General features: G+C 43.5%; 1 protein-coding gene across 2 annotated transcripts in view; it reads left to right on the forward strand.

The window, feature by feature from the left end:
- Positions 1-744: 744 nt before the first annotated feature.
- The window catches only part of LOC103142534 (uncharacterized protein C1orf21 homolog), a 32,151-nt gene continuing 8,023 nt past the window's right edge, over positions 745-24,872 (forward strand). Inside the window, exons 1-2 of one of the 2 annotated variants that reach the window (XM_016674652.1) lie at positions 745-951; positions 15,929-16,058. In XM_016674652.1, the coding sequence (XP_016530138.1) occupies positions 15,968-16,058 (91 nt within the window). In that variant the 5' untranslated portion in view covers positions 745-951; positions 15,929-15,967. The remainder of the gene's footprint in view (positions 952-15,928; positions 16,059-24,872) is intronic. The other variant, XM_007558633.2, reaches the window with a different exon arrangement.

Genomic DNA, 24,872 nt, shown 5'->3' on the forward strand with positions numbered 1-24,872 from the left:
CAGGCTAGTAAGCATGGCCACCGATGATGGTGGATAAACAGTTTTGTTTTGTTATATTAGGTTGTTTCTTCTTCATTGGCACAGTAGCAGCAATGCATCAGTCTTGAACGTGAATGTGCTGTGAGGGAGGTCGTGAGGAGGTCTTGACAGTGCCAAGGAAATTCATCCTGACCCTGATTAGTTGTGTTTGACCAGAGTATTTCTGCAGGTGGCAGTCGGACCACAAGGAGGAGGCAGAGGAGCTTGTTTTATTTTTCAGGGTTTTTATTTTATTTTATTATATTATCTTTCTCATATTATTATACAGTCAGGACATAGTGACACTTTTAACAAATGTATAATTTTCTTTTTAAATAAAAGTTACATATCGCAGCTTTAACAGTTTATGAATCACCGAGTTGTGGCACTTTTGGTCCTCCATACTCAATTGAGACAATTATATATTCATTTTTTTTTTCATCAGGTTGCAAGTTTTGTTCTACTTATGTCTACTAATGAACCTTCATGAAAAATGTGTTAGCCTTAAACCCCTACCCTCAAAACTGCACGCATTACAGTTTCCTTAATATTCGGTTAATTCCTGCCACTATTTGAATTATTTATTTCCAGTCACGTTGGTCAAATTAAGAGTATTGGATCCCTCGCATTAGAAAGAGGTGTGATCCAACCCTCAGCCCCAGTCACTGCCGACTCCAGAGGCTCTGAGCAGCTCGGCTCCAGCAGTGATTGGTGAGTCGGTGGGGTAAGATGGCTGCATTGCTGCGCGCCGCGCATTAGTGGCATCCTGATGAAATGACGCAGGCCACAGTTTACGTTCAGTCCTCTCAGCTCTCAGCTTCCCAGTCTCCATAGCTCCGCTCTCACCCCCGGCACACAGCCCCGGAAGACCGTACGACCCGGCTGTCTGGCTGTTCCTCCAGTGGACCGAGCCACACCGGTTCCTCTGAGTAAGTACAAACGTGAGTTACTTTCCAGTGGTCTCACAAAGGTGCGGTTTATGCCCCAGTCAGAGCCACGTTGTGGGTAATTTCTCGCTGTTTCCTGAGTGAGCCGTGATTATCCGGCGCTCTCCTTCGTCCGCGCACACGGAGCTTCGCATTTTGTTGTCTGCGGGGCTCCTTGAGACAACGCGACTGCTGCTTTTGATGTTATTTTTCACGCTTTAATTACGACAGGAGAAGAAGCGAAAGTGAGACGTCCTGTGTGACGGGCGGCAGGGGGGGGTGGGGGGCTGCCTCGGACAGCTTTGCCTCGGCGCAGTTCAAATTTTCCACTCATCCTGGTTGGCTGTGCCACCCTGTCCCGCTGCTCTCTGAGGCCGACTGTTTCAGGACGGACAGAGGGGAGACCTGTGCACAGCGAGGCTGCAGGCCGTTCACACACCGAGGAAGTCCAACCGCACACAGACTCGGGTTGAAGCCCGCTCCCCCGCCGATCTGCCTTGCCCTGGGGGGGAAAACAAAGCGCCCAGTGTCTCCCTGTGATGCAGCCCGGACACAGCTGCTCGAGCCTCGGGGCTGCACGGGGCTGCATGCCGCTGCTCCTGCACAGGGACCCTTGTGACTTAACGACTCCCCGCTCGGCTCTTCGGTGTGTTATATCGAGCAGTTATTTATTAATGCAGAGCTGCTCCAAGGTTGTATGAAAAACCCTAAGCAGATTTCACGTTGGGTTCCCCAAACCCCGGAATTTAAGCTCACCAGCTACTCCAGCACAACTCAACAACAAATTAAAGATATTATCCAGTTATGTACCCCCCCCCCACCCACCAAATCGAACTGAAAACATGTATGCTTTGGGTGTATTTAGGTCAATGACACGAGGAAGCACAATTTGTAAACATCATGAAGGACAGGGGACTTTTGACAATTTTTGACATTCATTTTGAGTTGGTTCAACTTTTGTGTTGGTGCTGGAGTTTGACCCCATTGACAGAGCTAGAATGTGTTTGAATGAACTTTCAGTCTGACTGCTGACCAGTGGGGTTCTCTTCTTCCTTCTGGTGTTGACTGGAATGACTATTATGGTGTCGGGTGTGCCTAACGCTGACTTTTGGCTGATGTTGTGGGGGATGCCGATGTTCTGCATGAAGCCTTGTTTGGATTTGAAAGTCATGATGATGCATATTGGCCAGACTGCGTGCTTTCTCATGTTCAAAATGAAAGTAGAAGAGCTTTGGTTATGAAATCTGGATATTCCAGTCTGCATTCAGTTGTTGCCTACGTTTCTTGAAATCCGAACGGTGTCCTCCCAGATGTTTTGCAGTGGCTGTACAAAATACAAGTGAACATCTTTTTAAACATATTCATTTATACTTTTGCCTTTTCTTGCTATTTCCCTTTAGCATATACACAAGTATTAATTATGCCAGTTCCCATAAAAGCTAAAAGAACAACAGAAAAATGTGGGGTTTCAGAATCCAATAATATCTCAATCGTCACAGTACCTTTGACATTGCACAATCTTAATTAGACGGTGAAATATTCTTTTGCTACTCAGATCACACTAAATAAACTGGATGTGTTTTTTTTTAACTTACACATCACTACAAGACAAGAAAACCTATCAGTTCACATTATAACGTGACGTTTCTCAAGCTTTTGTCTTACTTACATCTTTCAGCATCTGAGTTAGTTCAGCCGTTCTCCTTGTGATTACAAGACACCACAGAAGAAGTGCTACCGTACACTGACAAGCCGCTATGATGTAACATGTTTCTCTGCTCAGACACAAGCGGCAGAAATTCTTTTTATTTCAAAAATACTTTATCCCCAGGTGAAATAAAACGCATCATAGATCATATCACCCAAGAAAGAGTCATTGTGGACGGTGATGCAGCGGGGCACGAAGGACCTCCAGTAGCAGTCAGTGTTGATGCAAATCTGAAGAAGCCTCTGATTGAAGACACTGTTGCCGGGGACAATAATAACATGTCCTGGATGACTCGTTCAGTTGACAAGCACTGCTATTCCAGCTCGTTTGCTTTTGCTGCTTTTCTTTAAATCTATATCTGGCTGTATGGTTAGAGAGACGTGGGATGCGATCCTTGTCTTTAATGATCGACGTTTCAAATCCTCTGGGATTTGAGGACAAATTTCTGAGTCACTCTTAATGTATTCACTGATCATTTTAAAGCCATCAATAATTTTCTTTAATATCTGTCAATTTCAGATTGCTTGTAAAGTTTGCTTACACCCGGTGCCGGTTCTGTGCTTGTGACTGCTCAAAAGGAGGAGGGTCAGGAACTGCTGGAAATGAGTAACAACGTGACAGCAAGAGCAGACTTGACAAAACAGGCTCGTTTATGGCTCATTAGAATCGTGTCTATTTTAAAACGGACTCTTCTCCAGAAGTTTTCCAACCATCTGCCTTGAAATCTTGCTTACAGTCACTTGTTACTGAAGACTTTAGCATAAAATGAGTTGCAGTACAGATGTCCTTTTATTATTTGTTATGCAGCTCCTGGTTGGGGACAGTGCAGGACTTGTTACAAGCTTCCTACACGGTCTGGAAAAGTTTGGAATTTGATCCGGGTCACTTTCAGGTCTGGATGATGATGATGATGATGATGATGATGATGATGGGAATATAAAGTAGAGTGAGGAAAATCTTTTTAATTCTAGTCTGGGTTTTTTTTTTCATTGTCTCAGTGTCTAAATGTTGCGTATCTACTCATCCAGCTACTTATCCGTCCATTCATTCATCCATCTGTTCTTTGGTTTATCCATCCATCCATCCATCCATCCATCCGTTTTACTTGAGTCCATCTGTCTGCCCAGTGTCTATTTGTCCAGCCGACCTTCGCTACATTTCCCGACAGTCGTTGGTTTTTGCTGGCTCCACATTCAAACATTTGACCACTGCTGAAATATCTGCCACAAATCCACAGTAACCTGCCTATAATTGTCTAAAAAATAAAGGACTATGAAAATGTGAGTGTTGAAACCTCTGAAATTTTGACACTTAAAATGTGTTGAACGTCAGTCAGCAGTAATCCGTAGATCTGTTAAGCCTGCTTCGTGGTTTATTTCTCATCTGCCTTCCTTCACGTCTTTGCTGCGCAGCATGTTGTTTATGTGCGTGCTTATTGCTCACATATGGCTTTTTGATCTGGTGACTGTACAGAAAGCACCAAAAGTCTCACTCCTCCTCACTTTATTTAGTTTTTTTTTTTTTTTGCTCCCTTTCTCTGAGGCATGAGGAGGAGCTATTCCTAGCCCTCCTCCTCTCTCCTTCCTCACCCTTTCAATCACCACCATCATCTGCCCCATGCCCCCTTCACCCCCAACTGATGAAAAGCAGCTCAGATGAGCGTTTGACCCCCGTCGGGGTCCTCACGTAACAACTTGGTGGAGGGTTTCCTTGACGACCAGGATGTCTTCTCGTCCCTGCGCGGGCGTTGGGAGGGAGTTTCCGCGTCTGTCTCTCACATGCGGCTCGTGTTTGCTTTGCAGTCACTGTGCTGTCAGGTGAGATGATGTAGTCTACATTGCGGTGCAGAAAGCACAAGGCCAGCACAACCTGATCCCTCTGCGTTCGCTTCGGCTGAGGGCAGCGCTGGACTGCTGGGTCGTCTGCCCGACTCGGCAACGGTCAAACCTGCAAATGTCGCTGCATCAAACGCCATGGGTGCAGACCCGTGCAGTCCGTGCGCTGTGATGTGGTGCTTTGGGTTTTCCACGTGTCTGCACGCGCTTGCAGGAGACGTGCGGCTGTTGCGTGGTTGTGGGCTGTGTTTGCGCCGGTTCCGTCTTCTGACTCCGCGCCTTTTATGTCAGCGGGGGAAACGGCCTTTCGCGGGGTGCGCTCGTGTCTGTTCGCAGCATCTGTCTGTGCGTCCGTGACTGTGTTTACACTTCAGTTTCTGCTCAGAGCCCAGCTGGAACAAGAGATGGAGACGGAGTGCTGCATTGGTTTAACCTTTTTTTTTTTTTGTTAATTTTTTATTTTGGTTCTTTTGGATCATCCTTCTCAGTTTCTCCCTCTAAAGTAAGAGGATCTTTTGTTCTCTTTGTTGTGCATAAAAAGGACCCAGAGGGATGTCTGCGAGCCAATATTATGATAATCTAACGAGTGTTAAACCTTCACCCAGAGTCTACAGGTTTAAAGATATTGGAACAATTGTGTGTTGAAGAGGTGAATAAATGATGATTAAACTACGAACTTTGGCTGTTGTTCAGGTATTTAAAAAAAACCAAAAAAAACAACCAGCATCATAAAGACCAAGGAACACAGCAGACAGGTGGTGGAGAAAGTTGTGGAGAAGTTTAAAGCAGGGTTGGATTATAAAACAATATTCCACGCTCCACCTACACTCACAGGCCAGGAAAAGAGAGCATTAATCAGAGAGTCTTTGAAAGAGCAGCGAAGACCCACAGCTTAGGTGGGAGAATCTGTTGAAAGGACAAGTCGAGAAGAGAATCATCGGTAAAGAAAGGCCGTATTAAAAGTGTACCACAAGTGGTACAGGGGATGACGTGTTGGTAGGTACTCTGGTCAGATAACACCAAAATGTAACTCTCTGGGCTAAATGCCACAAACCACGAACGCCTCAACTCCACTAGTTGTCTTTGGCAGAGTTCAGAGTTGATATGAGATAGAATAGAGAAATAATAAAAGTTGTAAATGGAGCCAGATGTTTACCCTCCAACAGGACAACAGCCCCAAACATTCATTGAGAGCTACAACAAAATGCTTTAGATCAAAGTGGGTTCTTGTGTTAGAATGGCCCAGTTAAAGTCCAAACCGAAATCCAACCGAGAATCTCTGTCGAGAGTTGGAAAAATTGATGTTTTATGGATTCTCTCAGTCAAATAAGGTTGAGCTAATTTATAAAGAAGAATGGAGAAAGAAGTTTATCTAACGTTGCAAAGCTGATAAAGGACAACAGACTTGGAGCTGTAATTCCAGCAAAAGATGGTTCTACTGAATGCAAACGCGTAAAACACTTTTTGGAAGTTTATAGGTGGGAATAAAAATGGAGAACCGGATATGATTTTCCTCCCATTTCACCCTACTTTGCGTTGCTCTATCAAACACAGTTTGAACGAAATACATTCGAGTTTCTGGTTGCAACGGAACAGGATGGAGTCAGTCCAAGGGTCGTGAATCGGATTTACATGGACTGTTTGCTTCGATTCAGGAATCCTTGTGTCTGAAAAGACAGACATCTGATTAATCAAACAATCAAAAAAATATATACCAGTTTTACGCACATGAGGGATGCTTGTGCCTTTTAAACTATGTAAACAGCGTAACTTTTATTAGCTTTTGTTTGGACTGAGAAGGCAATCTCCTTGATCCACAGTAGAGTTTTATTTCACATTTAATAATTTTCCCTTTGTATTTTGTAAAAGCATTGACCGTACTGGAACAAACTTCTTATTTTTCTGTGTCAAAACCCGCTAAAACCCTTTTATTTTGTGAATCTGCAAATTTTATCTATCTACCGTCTGTTCCTGATTATCCTTGCGGGGTTGTGGGAGAGATGGTGCCTATTTCCGGCGGTCAGATTGCCAGTCCATCATTTGAACAACATAGACACAGGACAAACAACCATGCACACACTCATATATCTGAGGCCAATTTAGAGAGACGAATGAACCTAAGTTCAGGTTTTGGACGTTGAAGGAAGCTGGAGTACCCAGAGAGAATCCACACACTAAACGGGCAAAACATGCCAATTCCATGCAGAAAGACTCCAGACTGGGATTCCAACTCTAGACCTTCTTGCTACAAGGCAACAGTGCCGCAATATTTTTTCTGGCCATGTATGCAAAGAAGGTTCAAAATCAAGAATAATTGGACCAAGCTAGTGCATGTGCCTAAAATAAATATGTATGTAAAAATTAACCCACAAAAACAAATGTGCTGCTGCATTACTGCTGGATAAAGGTACAGCATAGACATTTGGGTCATTGTGATGATTTTGGCACACACACACACGACTGACCATCACGTGTCAAATGTCTTCCCAATTTAGGAAAGTTTGCACCAGTATGATTGCTCACATTGCCATTACGAACCAACCCAATTGTTCACTGTTGGTAGGCTCTTAAAGGGATGCCTTGTTGATGTAAGAGGAACAGAGCTGGTTCTCATCTGGACGGAGTAGCGTCATGGACATGACGCCATCCTTTTTTTTTTTAAAGGTTTTTTGGCTCTAGTGGCCTTTATTTGAAAGTAGTTCAACAGGAAATAGGGTAATGAGAGAGGGGGGAAGACATGCAGCAAATGTCACCAGGCCAGGAATCGAACCTGCAACCACCGTCACGAGGACCAAGGCCTCAATACGTGGGTTGTGCTTTGCCCCTGCGCCACCACAGCACCCCGACACCAGCCATTTTGAGATGTGAGGCACAGAGACTCCTCTGCAGCTCCTCGGCGCAGGCCTGAAACAGGGAAACATTTCAGCGCGCTCTTTTTCTTTTTATCAGCCAACATAACGGATTTGAAACAATTTATCCTGCAGCACGCTGCTCACCGGTTATGCTGGTGAAGGATATTTATTTCCTTCAGTCTTGGTAATTACTAATGAATATTAATGCGGGGATCCTCTTTTTTTTTGCAGCTCGTGGGCCGGTTTGTTAGCAATTCAGATGGATCTGGGTAAGAAAACGTAAACAAGTTTGACCTTGCGTGGTTGGCTGCTGCGCCGGAGCGGGCCCACTCTGTCGGCCTTGCAGCTGTCGCTTGGAAAAAAAAAAACCACACGATGAACAGACGCACTCATATTAGTAAATAAATATATTAAAGCAGTCAGTGTAAAGATCAGACATGAATCCGAGGAAAACGTCTCTTCATGCTATTATTGCAACTTTATCTTTGGCTAGGATTTCTTCAGTGAGGTCGTGTTTTAATTTCATTTCTCTCAATGACTTTTGTAAAAAAAAAAAAAACTTCCTTTTTACATTGATTTATATTTTCAGATTTCACATTCCAACCTGGCTTTTTTTAAGGTTTTTTTTGTTGTTGTTTTTGGCATAAGTGGCCTTTATTCATTAGTAGCTGGACAGGAAGTGGGGAAGGGGAAGACTTTCAGGCAACCACCGAGCCACATGACGCCCCAACAATCCGGCTTTCGTCCTGCTCTGATCATTTTGGTTTTGGAGTTGCTGACAGTAGCACTCGCCACATAATGTCTCCCGAGGTGCTTTAAGAGGAAAGCTTTGTAATTTCTCAAAAACCCAAATAAGTTTGGGTTTTTGAGAAATTATCATTATTGATTTGCAAATTGTGATCAGAAGCATCTCCGCTTCATCCCAGTCCAGATATTTCTGACTATTATAAATTTTAACTTATCCAAGTTTGTCCGGATGTCAAAATAAAACCAAAATGGCCCCCTCACCTCATGGCTGAGTTGGAAGCCAGCTTCGGGATTGTGCGGTTTAATTTATTTTGAAAGATGTTAAAACCCAAATTGGCTAAGCGTTTTTTTTGTTTGAAAATGTCTCCAGTGTCGTAACAAATTGAAGGGAAGATCTTTAAAATTGAGAGGCTAAGAAACTCTGCAGCCATTCGTTAAGTTAACAGCATTCCATTTAAGAGCGGCGTGTTTGCGTTGGTGTGGCTTGTCAGACTGATGTAGAGCCCAAACTGCAAGGAGATTAGAGGTGAGGCGTTTGCTGCCTGCTTAAAGTAAATATTATGATGTATTGGACTTGAAGTTGCGCTGAAGTACTGTTCTGTCAGAGGAGTAGGGAACGGGGTGGGGGAGGCGAAGCCGCAGAGACGCAGGCGACATTGTGCAGCGCAACAGACACGGCTCTTCATCAGGGGGTCTCGCCGCTGCAAAACGATGACACAGTGACAGAACATGTTGCCACAAAGTTTACACTGTGTTAGTGATCACTTCATCAGGGAGTGCTGCAGATGGTTTTTATGCTTCCATATTAAAACCAGTGTGGGGTTTTTTTTTTTTTTTTGCCCTTAAAAACAGTTATTGCTGCCAATTTTTTTTTTTTAATGCATAGATTTGAAACCAGATATTTACCACACTGCATAAAAACCTGGTTTTCTTTCTCAAGTTCCCCCTAGAAATTAATGCCTTCTATAAACAGCAATGTTGGGCGTAGAGGCAGAACGAGCTCACTGCTTGGAGGCCATCAGTCCGTGACGCAGCCGCCTGGAGTTTGATTCCCTAACCTTTGGGCCGTTTGCAGCATGTCTTTCCCTTCCTTTTCTCTCTGCCCATTTTCCATGTAATTACTAATCCAAGGGCCGATATTCTGTACTTTTTTTTTTTTTACTTCTTTCATTGGTTCAGCACACCTGAATAAAAGATGATTCATTACCAGGCCTCTGCAGAACATTGACATGCTGAGGAGAAATTTGGACCATTTGAATCGGCCGTGTTGGAGCAGAGACACTGAACCTGGAGTACTGGAGCTGAACAACGAGAGGTTTTAATGAATTGGCTGCCTGAATTCTTATTGATTTATATACACACACAAAAAAAAAGCAACAAAAACAACTTATTCTCATGATGTTATCCTTGGTATGTTGCCAGAACTACTAATGGGTGTGTGTTGTTATTTTGAGTTGGCCATTGCAAAAACCTCAAGGCTTTTGTTTAACCAGTGTTTGGAATACATTTCAAATGGTCTACCTCAGCCCACAGCATGATGCCACCACCACCGCGCTTGACGGGTGATACAACATTCTTGGGTTTTAAAGACTCACTGTGACTCCTTCAGTCATTCTCTAGTTATTATGGCCAAAATGAAAATGCAGTTTCAAGGAGCTCCACCAGTTCAGTTTTACTAGAGTGGATGATCGCAGCTCTGTGAAGTCATAAATCATTCTGGTCTGCTCCACTTCTCCCATGTCACTCATCTTGGGCTGCATACCTAAGTTTATCAAGAGCTGTGTAAATTACTCCGCAGAAACAGGACTGAATTTGACTTTACAGGGATATCAGCAGGCCTGTTTATTTGCTCCTAAATCGCACTGGACAGATTTTTACTACCGTTGAGCTGTCCACTTGTGACACACGTTAGCGCCAGGTCATGACAGGACCCGAGATACACGCTGCCATGAGTTGTTCCCTCCATGTGATCTGGGGCATGTTTGCCTCCAGTATCATGACGATGGCCTAGCAACCGCAGACGCTTGTGACTTTATTTAGTCGCGTTTCATTTTTATCTCGGGTGCATTCAAACAGAACAGACTTATCTAAATGGCTCGGGGGCAAAGGTGAGGAGGACGATCGTATAGTGGAGGCAATTCAGGAGTGATGACCTCACTGACCTGCTAAATGAAGAAACATAAGAACCCCACATAGCTTTAATGTGGACTTTTTTTCAGAAAATGTTGTTGGAAATGTATTTTCTTTTTTTGAAGGACCAAGATTTAGAAATGTGTCCCTCTTAAGAACTAAATAAAAGGTTAATCAAGCTGAAAATAAACAATTCAGCAGCTGATCTGCCAGCTGACCTTTCATATTTTTTTTAACTAATACAATAGATTCAATACTATTTAATTTGTAAAAAAAAAAAAAAAAAAGAGAGAGAGAGAGAAAAACATCTATTCAGTGGTGTCACTTTTTTGACATGTCATGTGAATTGGCTAAAACCTCTGTTGGTGTGGAAACTTCTGGTTTTCAGTAGGGCTCACCTCCGCCCAGTTGACTTCAGTTTAATATAGAGAAGTGCAGAGACACAGAGTGACTTGATAAAGCTGTGTTTCACATGAAGGGCCTGCCCAGGAGAGGTGAGTCTCCCTCCACAGGTAAATCTTCGTCTCTTCCTCATCACACTGAGGCCTTGATGTTAGGGAAGTTAAAAAAAGAAAGAAAAAAAGGCAAAAACAAGTCCTGGTTCAGTAAAACCTCCATGTGTGACTCCTCTCTCTCTCATTCACTCTTTCACTTCTGTCGAGCCAGTTTTTCAGGCTCCGAGGCTGATTGCTCTGCCTCTGGCTCAACCTAGTGTTTGAGAAACCTTCACACCTCTCTGCCTGTGAGCACAGTGCATGTTTATGCAAGCATGTGTATCTCCCTCATCAGGTCCCCCACCCCACCCCACCCCACTCATCTACAAGTTCCTCCTTTGACAAACTCCCTTGTAAAGTTGGCTTTTTTTTTTTTTTTTTTCTTTTCTTTTCAGAACTCGGAGCATGTCACGTCCCAAGTTTCAAAGTTTGCAGGCGTGGGCAAGTTTTTCTGTTTGCCAATTCGTCTCCATTTTATGTGTCTGAGTTGCTGCTTGGTGTTGAGGATGCCACGCAACTTATCGTGCTTTTAGAATGAGTCAGAGCCGTGCGTTTCCAAAGCTCAACATTTTCTGACGAGGTATTTTATATGTGCAAATGGAGCTTCATCATAGAAGGAATGCAAGAACTGCAGCCTGACAAGAGTGGCGTTTGCAGATGACGAAGAAAGATGCAGCTTTGTTTTGGAAAGCACGAGTGCGAGGCATCTGGAGCTACATGCAGTCGGGATCTTTGTTTTTATCCCTGTCACATGTAGCCCGTTTATCAGATCATGTCGGCTCAGCGTGTGTTTATGTGTGTGTGGGAAAGGGAGACGGCTGGCGCGCTCGCTGGACTAAGCCTGCCCCATTGACACACTTTAGATTTTAACGGGTGCGGGCGAGCTCTGAGTGGCACGGTGCAGCTGTCCTGTGGGTTAAATCAACATCGAGCGGCGCCACGCCGCGGGCCTGCTCGTGGTGGAGAGTGGACCTGTGCGTGGAGCGCTGAAGGACCGGCTCACGCCAATTCCAGCTGCACTTTAGATGCTTAAGCGCATGTGAAAAAAAATAAAAATAAAAAAGGCGTAGGAGGATGCAAACGAGTTGGAAACTGGAATATTCTGATACTGGTGAGGCTTTGACAGGAAACTGTCTGTGCTTTGTTTTTTAAAAAAAATTGTATTTTCTTCGGCCTATATGCTTTCCACAGTGGCTGAGGAGAAGCCTTTCTGGCTCTTTGGGTATTAAAAATTGTGTTATAAGACACTTTGCGACCTTTTGCCTTTTTATAAGCCTCTCTATGTATTTATAGGTGTATTCTGCTGTGTAATAGTCCGTCTACTTGCCTTAAATCCAAGTAATAGCAGCTTGCGGCTCCACAAAGCCTAACATTATCCCCGCACAACAACAGTTCTTCGTCTGCCGGGTCTATTTTTACCCAGTTCCTATTCACAATTTGGTGCTTCAATACACACAAATCAAAGCTCTTCAAACAGATGCTGCCCACACACCAAGGACCCTTTGAAACTTCAAATCTGTCAAGGCTGCACAGATTTCTCAATACACCTCCTCCAGAGGTTTTCCTGAAGGGAGTTCCTGCTTTTCTGCTCAACTGAGATTTACTTCAGTTCCTCCGCGCTGACACGGCGCCTTGAAAAGGCACTCATTCATTTGTGTATGTGCTTTGTTGGGTTTTTAATGCGATGTGGTAGCAGTGGTAGTATTATTAGTAGTAGCCTGTGCTGCAGACTCAGCTTCAGGTCAATTAGATTGCACATCTAGAGGTGGAGATTTTTGTCCATTCTTGTTTGCAGAATAGCTCTACTTGAACGGATTGAACGGAGATTCTTAATTGAGCTGGACTTTGACTAGGCCGTTTTAACACATGAATATGCTTTTGATCTAAGCCACTAAATTGTAGCTCTGGCTGTATGTATGTATAGTCCTTCACAAGTTGACGCCTCTAATATTCCTGTGTTGGTTTGTTCCTCACCACATGATACTACCACCTCCTTGTTCAACAGCAGGCATGCTGTGTTCAGAGTGATGTTAGTTTTCTGGCGCATAGCATTTGGCATGTTGGCTGAAAGGTTAGTTGTTAGTCTCAGACCAGAACAGCTTCTTTGTCGCGTTTGCCGTGTCCCCAACATGGCTTACGGCAGTGTTTCTCAACCCTGGTCCTCACCGCCCCCCTGCTCTGCATGTTTTAGATGTGCCTCTATTCCAGAACAGCTGATTCAAATGATTGCATGACCATCCAATACTGCAGAAGCCTGTTAATCACCCAGAGATACAATTCAGGTGTGTGGCAGAAGGGAAATGCCTAAAACATGCAGGACAGGGGTGCGGTGGGACCAGGGTTGAGAAACACTGGCTTATGGCAAACTGTATTTCCTGTGTCTTTCTTTCAACAATGGCTTTCTTCTTGCCGCTCTCCCATACAGTATAGCTTTTTGAATTTCACAACCAATAGTTATCCTGTCAACAGATTGCCTTTTCTGAACAGCGGATCCATGAACGTCCTCCTGATAAACTATGAGCCTGTTGGGTGTTTTGCTTGAAATATCATAGCCACATTTTCCACAATCTGACATCTAACCTGTCTAGCGAGTTACTTGGAAAATCTGCCAACTACCATGATGTAATTCTGTTTGGTGCGGTAAATTGCTGCGTCGGTTACCATTGCAACATCTAACGTAATTTCACCCAGGGTTGCGTCTCCCCATATTTACCGGTAGCTACGTTCATCTTCCTATCAGGTCTGACCAGCTTACTGGTCCCAGTTGCAGAAAAGCCAAATCATGATGCAGCCACCACCCTGCTTCACAGTGAGAATGACGTTTCAGGTGATGAGAAGGGTTTGTTTTGCATTTTCAAATAGGCCAAAAAAGTTCAATCTAAGTCTCATCTAATGCGTCTTACTTGACTGTGTTTCAAACTGTATCTGCTGTCGTTTATCCCTATAACTGACATAAACTACTATTCAGTACTTTTCCACCATATTCGTGTGAAGCGCTCTGGACTCGATAAAGCGCTAAACAAGTACCAGCCATTTACTATTTACCATAGGGTGGAAACTGTGGGTTTGTCACTGTCAATATTTGCAATATTTCTCTACATTATCTTGGTCGTTTCTTTCAAATACTCTACTGTCATCTTCCAGTTGGTTTCCCTGGATTTTATTATCCAAGCAAAGAGGGACTGGACACAAAGTGTACTCCACACTTTTCAGATCTTTTGTTAAAAAGAAGTTCCAAAACCACATCGTTTTTCGTCCACTTCATAATTCATTGCTCCTTTGTGTTGGACTCTGAACCTGTTTTGTTGGAAGTTTTGCTAACATTTCTGGTTTTAATCTTACAAAATTTGAAAGCAGGGGTGTGAATACTTTCTGTAGCGCTCTCTCTGCTGCTTCCACCTGTGACAGCTCGTTACTCTGCACACACACCTCGTCTTGATCGGTGCAAGATCCTCGTTTGTGTTGCTCATTCAGCGCGGGCGGATTACGCCGGATGAGATTATTTATGACAACGTGCCTCTGACTGTAGAAAGATCATCCTGATGGCTACAGTGGGATTGGTGTGAGGCCGAGTCGGAGCTGCAGCGAGAGGCGTCCCAGGAGCACCAGAGGTGACGGCACAACAACCAGCTCTGCAAGCGGCGTCTGCCTGATTGCTGCTCCCTTGCTACGGCTCCGTCTCGCCGGTTGAGGCCCGTCGGGAAACAAGCGTGAGCTCCCGTTCGGGCTCTAGAGATTAACGTTGATTCACCAGGAAGGCAAATCCTCCTACCGTTCGACTGAGTCGTCTAAAGCAAATTGAAGCTCAGTTAGTCTCAGAGCGCTGGTTCAGCGTCTCTCCGCGCCACATACACCTGGTACTTTGTAGCTGGATAAGACGGGTCCGGTTGGCTCCGCCTGAACACAGGAATAAACACTGAGCCTGTCCAACTTCAAACGCTCTGAGGGTGGAAGGAGGGTCAGACGGTGCGTTTGAAGGTCTCCACTCATTTTTTTCCCCCCTCCTCTCTCACTCTATTGTCCATCCTTTTCTTGACCCTTGTCAAGCCGTTCTCCTCTTCGCCCTCCTCTTCGTCTCAGTTTCGTTTGAGCAAAACAGATTCTCACTGGCAGCAATCAGAAGGGATCTGACAATGATGGCGTTATGTCTTAGTGACTGACATGGAGTCCGCCGACGATCCGTTTGACTGACAACGATCCTCACTGCTTTGTGTCGGGCCCCCCTGCTGGGTGGGGAGATGCTACCACATGTTCAAGATGATTGAAATAAAGTTTAATATTGTTGTTGAACTGATTCATCAGCTTCCTCCGGATACGCTCAGTAATTTGACATTAAAACAAACTAAACGTTTTCTCTTTTGACTCAGTTACGATGTCAAAAATAATTATTTTCTAAATCAATCAAGCTTATTTGCATGGCACAATTCAGCAACAAGGCATTGCACATCAAATGTTCCACTTGTTACGGTTCAGAAGCGGCTCTGAACAGGTGGGGTATTGGTCTCGATTTAAAGAAACGCAGTGTTTTAGCTCCTTTGCAATTTTCCGTAAGTTTGAGATGCATCAAAGCTGAATGCTGCTTCTAGGAAAACCGTTTCTTTACTGCGGATAATGACACCTCTTGCCGTCTTATCGGCAGCATCTTCACAAAGCCGTTTAATTTTCTTCTGGGATTGATCTCGTTCCTCAACTGTATGACTGACATTCTTATCTGTTTACTCTGGTCTATAGTCTAATGTGGCATCTTCAGGCATCTGGAAAATTTAATGAGACGTATGGAAGTCAACAAATTATTATTTTTAATGTTATGGCTGGTTTGCGTTGATTATTCCAGTGACGTCACGCAAGGAAGCGGTGTGTAAAATACATCCACATACCGTCACTTAACTGAAATTGTGTGAATTATCAGAATCTTACAAAGTTATGATGCCACCATTTGGGTTTTGTTTTTTCCCCAAGTTTGTAATGTAATCTTCTGAATTCGACAAAATTAATACAAATTCTCTCATATTTTGACACGTTGCAAATACAAATACTTTTTTTTTTAGTTGGGTTTGTTGACAGATACAGAGCTAATAAAGGTTAAGTGTGTACAGTTTTCTAAAACATAGAAAACTTCTGCTTTCGGCACCCAGTTCCACATTGACGTGCATTTTATTGTGTGTGTGTGTGTGTGTGTGTGTTGTGACTGTAAATCTCTGCTCTCTGCCCCGTCCAGGTGCGAGTGCGATGAGGAGAAGTTTCAGACAGTGAGGTCATGGGCTGCACCTCGGCCAAGCAGGTGTCGGCCGTGCCCAACGATGAGGAGGGACGCGGGAAGGCCTACAGCAACGGAGACCTCTACTCTGGTCAGTTTTACTCCCGGCTGTTGAGGTGACGCCCGCAGCTCCGTCTCGCTCCGCGGCCGAGTTCAGCGCAGACCCGTGGCCTCGCTCTGAACCCGCGAGAGCCCTCTGGCAGAGCTGTGTCCTCTGGTTTGGAAAACGACTGCAGTTTTATTAGAGTCTTCTGTGTTTACTGCTCATGTGGGAGAGAGGAAGTACCCAGAGGGTGATAATGTTTTGTGATAAGAGCGACGCTGGAGATGAATATTTCGCCGCTAAACAGGATGGAGAGATAACTTTGAGTCCGCTCCAATGTGGGAGCTGGGTAAAAAGTTAGGCAGCTACGTATGCTGTAACGATTTTAACATAATCAAACTAAGATGCGTTTCATAAAAATTAAACATTTTAGACGCATCACATTTCTGATCAGGCCAGAAGCTTCCAGTTCCACCCTGGTTTGCATCAGTTCTTCTTTTAATATAATGTAGCAAGTGAAGACGGAGCCTCGTCGTGTTGAAAGTGTTTTTAATCTTTTCTCGCCAACAGAGGTTTTTTTTTAGGTAACACCAGCTTTTTCGTCATACATGCATCTAAGGGTGACAAGTACAGAGTAAAGCCCCGTTTTCCTTAAAATATTCCAGAAACGGAGAGTTCTTTTTTAAACTTTTGAAATCTTCCTGTGGAATTTGTTGCTCAATTCTTCTTACTCCTCTTCAGTTTGGAAGATTTCATGTCCTTCACATATTAAACTTAGATTTTAATACTGAAGGAAACTAGACTGACGCTCAATGGAAATTGGGTGTATCATAAAATCTAATGTAGAAAATTAACCCTTTCATGCATAGTGGCCACTAAAGTGGGCAGCTGTCTAAAAACCATTTTCTTGTGCTTCTTGTGGATTTTTATGTTATAAATGCACACAGACCACTAAAGTGGACACTAATCCATCATAAAATACACTATCAACTTACTGGCCATCAACTGCAAATGCAAGAAATTAATTTTGTTAAATCCAATATGGCCGACAGACAAAAAAGCACGCCGACCGACCCGGTCCCTCCTACTGCAGACAGGTAAAAAGAAAAATATTGTGACATCAGATAACCCCTAAAGAGCAATACTACTGATGTATTTGGAGAACATTACAATTGATCACCTAAAAAAAAATAAAATAAATGTTTTTTTTGTTTTCTTTCTTACAAAATTTCTTTTCCTACCTTTTTTATGCCTTAAGAAAATACAAAATAAATTGAAAAAAACAAATCTTGACACAAAGGATCATAATTCATGCATGACAGGGTTAAATGTGCACCTGAGGTCTGAATATTTGTACACTCTCAGATGACCTAACTATGATGTGTGCTGTTATGTAGTGGTTCAAAAAGCTGGCCACAAGATGGTTTGTTTTAAAGGGAAATCAGAAGGGCTTGAATTTAGGTAGAAACTGGCAAAGGGTGTTTGTTTCTCTAAAAATGGGTCAGTAGAGGTTGACCTTCTTTAGAGTTTCTCGGTCATTTAACGTTTTTGTTTTTCCACACAGTTACAAGTGTTGTCGGTGGAGATTTGAGTTTGAACCATGAATGATCCGAGGAAAGACCTCCTTGCTGTAATTATGCGATGGGTGGAAAGGAAAACCGACCCGAAGTTCATTAGTGACGGACACAAACGGCTGCAGCTCCATCTTTAATTGCATGCAGCCGTCCGTGATGTAATAAGGGACTGAAATGAAAAAGAGATGATGGATTAACAGAGATTAAGAATTAGGAGCGACACAGTTGGATGAATTGTGGCAGATGATCCATAGGAGACCCCTCCTCTCCCCGCCCCCATATCACCACCATCTCCATCGTCTCCCATGGTTTCGACCCCTTTCCGCTCTCCCCTTCCACCTCCCGTTGACTTTCTGCTCCTTTCCCATCCTTCTGCTCTCTCTCAGACACGTTCTCCTCTTCTCACCCCGGAGAGTTCTGCACTCTTCTCTCTTTTGATTTTCTATTAGAGCAACAAAACGAGCCGGAGAACGAGCGGGAGGCGGTCCGAGGAGAGTAATTTCCTTGAGAGAGGAAAGGAGACTGACATGTGTTGATGCTCGCTTTCTCTCTCCTCTAAACTTCCCAGCCACTTTCAGATCGCCTCCTTTCCCTCTCCCTGCTCCAGGCCTCGTTTGTCTCTTCCTCTTTCTCTCTGTCACTCTGTCTATTTTGGGTCTCCGTGACCTCCCCCACCCCCACCAACCCCCCCATCTCCCTCCTCCCACTTTTCCTGCGTTCATCTCCTCGCTTTTCTTCTGCTCGGCTCTTTTCCTCTCGTCTCTTGCGCAACATTAGGTCAAAACCTTGTGTCCTTTCACATCCCTTCCTCCCGTTTCCTCCCGGCCTGTCCCGTCCCCGTTCTGCTGTCTTTTGATTAAAGTGGAATGTGGAGTAGCTGTGGATGGGGCAGACTACTGTTTGGACTTGCCCTAGTGGATGTGTGACTTGATGAGTAGCGTGATTCCAAGCTAAGGAGTCAGTTTCTTAGGGAGCTCTTTTTTTTAAGCTCCCTTATTTCTTCTTATCTACCTCATCTCGTCTTTTACCTTTCAACCTCTCCACCCTTCTCCAGCTTCCTCTCTGCGTTCATTTCACTTCTCATAACTGAGATGGAAAAGACTGGTAGCCCCTGGTCAGACAGTCCGTCTCGCTTACGCTCATAAACTTACCCCCCAGTGGCCTGCATGTCGGTGAGTGTGTGTGCGCCGTACGTCGGCGTGTTTAGTTACCCTCTTCTTTCTCGCACTGAAATGCCCACCAGCAGATTTCGGTGCGAGTGCGTCCCAGATATTTGGACTTGTCCATCCAGACTCCAGCCTAGCCTTAAACCACCCGCCTCCCCTCCTCCAGCCCCCCCAGCCCTCTTAGCTGCTCCCACACAATAACCGGAAAAAGGCAGAGCTCCATTATACAAACAGCGAGGGACGACGAGGGAAAATAGCAGCACTCTCCCTCCTCAGCATCAAGCTGTTGATCTGGGGAATAATCACAGGGAGAGGAGATCTGAGAGCAGATAACGCTATAATGTGCTGCATGTGTTTGCTAGATTGCACGATGCAGCGCCCAAACATACAGATTTCACTGTTGTTTAAACCGTGCACCAGATCCAGAGAAAACCGTCAACAGACCTCTATGATTTCACCCCCTGCCCTTCATTTTTAGTCTCCAGCTCTTTGCACCTATGGAGTAAAGAAAAACGTCTCAATGTGGGGAGAAAAGGACAATAACGTCCCAGCTCTTCAAATTGTATCTTAATATGTTTTTGAAATATACTCATGAATGTAAATATTTGTAATTGTGCAATAAGCAATATAATGTCTAGCTTATACGTTTTCAACAGTGGATGTATTCTGATTAGAGGTGCTCCAATTCTTTCTTTGAGGCTTGAATTGTTGATTTCCATTTTGCCCAACTTTGTTTTCTTAACTTTTTTTTTTTCTAATAAGGTTCCCTTTCAGATGGTTCTTAAACTATGTATAAAATCCCAAACAATTCGCTAAATCTAAACTTGAAGTGCAATATTTTGTACTATGGAGTAAAGAAAAATGCCTTTTTCTAGCATATTAAATAAAACGAAGGTATTTTTTTTGTTTTGACTTCTAAACAAAATCCCAGCCATTACAAATATTAAGCCCAGTTCTGAGTCACCATACTAGCACTAAGTACTTCACTATCTTATTTTTAGGAATTCCTATGTGTCAGTTCTGAATTATGAAACCTAAATAATGTCTTCAACTCTCACAACAAGCTTCTACATTTCTGGCCTATTAAAAACAAGTTCTGCACAGAGCAGTGCACAGAAATGGGGGGGAAAAAAAAACAACTTGCAGAAGACCTAAAAAGGTCAAAAGTTGCTGCCCTGGCAAGCAAATCCATCACAAGGAGGTGAAAGTGGCACATCGCTCATTTTCAGTGGGAGTGGGAGGCCACAAGGTCTGACTGGGCACACACATTTAATACATTTACCTTCTGGACTACAGATACGACTAATAAGATATTGAATAAATGTTGACTGTATGCACACTGTTGAATGTCATGAATTACTTGCGTTTCACCTTACCAGTATTTTTGTAAGTTAAAGCAGAAGTCTGTCGTAGCAATAACATATGGCAGTACGACTTTTTCTCAAACGTCCAACGGCATTCAATTGCTCTCATGAACTTTTATGTTATCACAATAGCCCGCCATTTATTCACAGTCCGTGTAATCCTTGTAAATGTGCCAAACATTTATCTAAAATCAATACAGCACCATTAATGTTAGAATATTCTTCATTCGTAAGCGAAAAACAATTTATGATGGATATAAAATGTGTCCAGCAGAAGGTGAAGGTTCAACATATATCATTAGTCTTTAATAAAAGACAGATACCAGTAGCTATGTAACTACATAACTCCTAAATAGTGTTTTTTTTCTTCGCCAGGCTTGCACTGGTTTGCATCTGTGAGTCAAACTGGGATCTGTTGCTAATCCCAACAGCCCCACTTCTGCATTTTACAGCAGGACTAGCTCAAATTTTGTTCTTCGTTCCGTCCTCAGCCAAACTCTTTGCCGCCATTATGATTTTCAAAATTATCTGGAAAATGTTCTCACTGGACAAGCATTTAAAAGAGCAAGACCCATTACGATGTGTGCCATGTCCGGTTGCATGATATCAGGAAAACATGCGAGTGTAACGTTGCGTCTCCACAGGCCACTAAAATCTATATTAGGTGTTGGCATCAAGGGCAGTGAGAGTTCATCCCTCCGACTGGATGGTTATAATATTCAAGCTCCAAGCCTGAATGCACGGAATTGAAACATAATAGGTTACCGAATGTCGCATCCAAGCGGTCTTTAGTGATTTTGATATTCCGCGTGTTAATATTGTGATAATGATTGCAATTTGATCTCTTGTGCAGTCACATTTGATTGCCTGGCTTTTGAAAGCATCGGGTCAAATTACAGGCCGGCCTCAAGGCGAATCCGATGCCCTCCGTTCGTCTGCAGCACTTCTCGTGAAGGACGACTCCTTAGAAAGAGTTCCTGTCTCTCTGATTCAGGATATTCAGTTCCCCACTTGTCATCTAAGCAGCCCAATTCATACTTCACATTCCACCTTATTGTAAAGTAAATAAAATCTAAGCAATTTTTGTAGAGGTTTCTTAGCTTCAATTTCCCGGTTCTGCGATTTTACTTGCATAACTCACTGAAATTTTTATAACATTCAAAGTAAAACTTTCGTGTCAGTTTTGTACATTATACCAGAATCACATTAAAAGCGTGCGTTGATATGTGAATGATCAATTTAAATTATATGAACCAATACGTCATATATATTTGTATGCTCATTGATATGTGTTCATTTATGTAACTACATTTATTTTGAGTTGTTCTTTTTTGTTGTTTTTTTTACAGTGCCTAAAGAAGCCCCTCAGTGAGTCCATTACTGTTCTATACAAATAAATATATATATATATATATATATTTTTATGTGGTTTTGCATAAGACCATAACTTAGCAGTTCCAACACAGTGGGATAAGATTTACATTTTTAAACATGTCACAGCTGGCTTAATAGTGTGTACACTTCCACTTTTGTCGTTTCACGTCCGCCACAATAAACCCGCTCCGATTTTCTTTCATTGCCGGCTGCCGTTTGATGTGCGCGATTTTCGACTTCAGCTCAGGTGTAAATGTTGATGCCAGGCTGCCGATGGCTTGCAGCCAGTCGGGTCGGGAGGGAGGACGCTCGGCAGGAAGGACAGAGTGACATAGCCACAGGAGAGGCCGGGCTGTGAGAGCAGACATGGCCAAATAAGGCCATTTAAATGACTCACGAGCCGCGCAGACACTCGGATGCAGCGACATTCAGATTCGGAGCCATTCTGACTCGGAAACAGTCCCACAGACGCATCCGTGCGCTCGCAGCGGGTCCTTAAGGTCAGCGCAGATCCCTGCTCTCTAATCAGAGACGAGAAAGATGTCCACATCACAAAACCGCAGCTTCTCGAAATAGTCCTTTCATCTCCCTCTCCCTCTCTCTCTCCTGTCTGACGGCTTTTCCTTTCCCTCCCACCCAAAAGCGAGCCCCGGCAACGACGTGACGAAACACCCGTGTCATTTCTTTTGACAGGGACGGCCACACACACACACACACACACACACACACACACACACACACACACACACACACACACACACACACACACACACAAGATTCACCCTTTTCTTTTTCTTTTTTTTTTTTTTTGCTCCTATCTAAACTGAAGTCTGTGATGGTGTAAGCTGGGCCACTTTGATCTTTCTATATTCATCACGTTAGGCTTAGCCAGGATACTTGAACAGGGAGAGAATATTCAGGCAAATCCAGCATCATAAAACAACATTTCTCTTAACCGCTATGTGCAAACGTACATTTAGATCCATCTCTGTGGCCTACAGCTGCTCATTTCCCTGCCTGCTGTATCCACCCTAATTGACAGCTTACACAGCTTGACATCGGTGTATACGGTTGTAGTGCCATACTGGAGAGCAGAGGAAGCGGCTCTTAATTCTGCTTCCTGCTTGCAGCCCAGTGATGTTGCCATGTGTTTACCGAGCACATCCAGCCTCGGCGGGCCTGCGTTGCGTTAAGGAGCCGTTTGTGAGCGGCGGCATGCTCAGACAGGAGCGGCTTTGCTGAAACCCGTTTACATTCCTGGCATAAACAGCAGAGGAGTAAGCGGCGCTTCCCAACACCACGTTCTTGAACAGATGATTTGTCGGTAAACCGCGGGGCCGCCGTTGAACTCTGCAGTGACGTACGTGTTGACTCGCAGGAAGGCGTGCGACTTTGCTGGAATGCGAGACGCGCGCACACAGGTGATCAAGGTACGGGAGGAGAGTGAGCAGAGGGGAGGGAGAGCTTCAGCTGGGTACAAAGGGGCACGCAGATATAAACACAGACGGGAACAGAGTCGCTGCTGATAGTGAGGGCAGACGCACAAGATGTGGGACAGATAAAAATCAGGTGTTCCTGCTTTTTATGTGTTTTATCACCGCCTGCGGTTACCTTAAAAGACAAGCAGGTGCTCGGCTGATAATTCTCAGTGCTGGTGGTGGTTCTTGAGTTGGTTGGCTCCATTATGAATGAAATGCACTTTATTTTAATTATGAATTACAATTAAATATTTACCAACTTCTTCATATGTGCTGCAATGTGTACCATTTCTTATGCCGAATTGATTAAAAATGTAAAGTCCAGGCAATTATTATTATTATTATTATTATTATTATTACTACTATCATTATTATTATTTTCTTTTTTTCAAAATATTCTCTTAAGGTGGATATTTTCATCGGGTGAAACCAGATATTTACTTAAACCGAATACATATTCCTGCAAAATGCTGCTAAACTGTCCCAGTTTATGTTCAGTTATGGTTACAAAACTATTTCTTATTATTAAATAACAGACATTTTTGAGATATGTTTTTTTTTTTTTTTCCAGCCAATCGTACAGTTTAAACTGTACGACTTGGATAGGTTTTGGGTATCCTTCTATGAGCCTCCCACAATACTTTGCTGCATATTTGGCCCATTCCTCCTGACTGAACCGATGTAATTCACTCAGGTTTTCAGGCCGTTTTCCTTGCCAATTTAGTTCTTCCCAGAAATTTTCCAGGGAGGCTGATGTCCGGACTTTGTGATGGCTACCAGAACATTGACTGTTGTTTTTAAGCCACTTTGCAGCTCTTAAGCTCTTGTAGCTCTTAGGATGCTGCTTCAATCTTTCCACATAATGGTCATACCTAATGATGCCATATTTTCTTGATGCTATTTTTGCCAGATGTTAGTTTTTATCAGACAACAGGACATGTCTTCAGAAATGAAGGTCTTCGTTTCCGTGTGTTTGCAAACTTTTTGTTGCTTCGTCTTTTCTGAGTGGCAATTCAGGCAACATGGGTCAGGTTCTACGACAAAAAAAAACAAAAATCTGAGATGGGCCTTTAAGTCAGGACTAAAAACATCATTGTTTACTGAAGCTTTGCAGTAAAGGCAATATCTTTTTCACCTGTATCATGTTTTAGCCATGTTTGTTGTTTTTTGTCCTGAAGTAATACTCCATTTTCACCACTTAGTCTTTTAATTATATTTTTACTTTCCTTCTGGGAAAGCACTTGGAGTTGCAGTGTTTACAAATGACATTAGTTTACGCATTCCTTGACAATTTAACACAAATATAATTTCAAAATGGTCAGTAAGAAAATGTAAAATATCCGTGTTATCCTGAATAGTCGCTGTTGGTGGGGGGGGGACGGCGGTGCGTGAGCCGTGTCATCTTCAATGAAGTCTTAAAGCTCTCGTCTCCACTGAGCTCCTCCTAACTGTCTTAGCCGTCTAAGCTGTGCATGTAGCCAAAAAGCTGTTCATCTGGTCTCTAATCCTCCCCATCTTCCTCCTCCTTATCATCACCCTCTCTCCTTTTCTCTTCTGCCTTCTCTGGTATTTCCTCCTGCTGTTTCTATGTTGCCGCTTCTTTATTTCTAAAGCTCCGATGGTAAAGCAATGTCCCATCTAACTGTACTTGCACCTCGACTGTCGTGCGTTCTGGATCTGTTCTCACATTACCATTGACCACAAAAGTCAATAGAATAATGACCAGTCTTGGTGATATCATGCAGTGACGACGCAGAAAAGGACGTTCTCCCCCCTCCGTCTTTTCTCTCAAAATTTGTCAAAACGCGAATGAAAGGAATGTGCTTGACGTTTCATCTCTGGGTAACTCCTCATAAATATATGTAATGGTTAATTCCCCCTCCTTTAATCATGCCAACTCTTCTGT

This window comes from Poecilia formosa, unplaced genomic scaffold (assembly GCF_000485575.1).
Source record: "Poecilia formosa unplaced genomic scaffold, Poecilia_formosa-5.1.2 Scaffold98, whole genome shotgun sequence".
In the NCBI taxonomy this organism is placed as follows: domain Eukaryota; kingdom Metazoa; phylum Chordata; class Actinopteri; order Cyprinodontiformes; family Poeciliidae; genus Poecilia; species Poecilia formosa.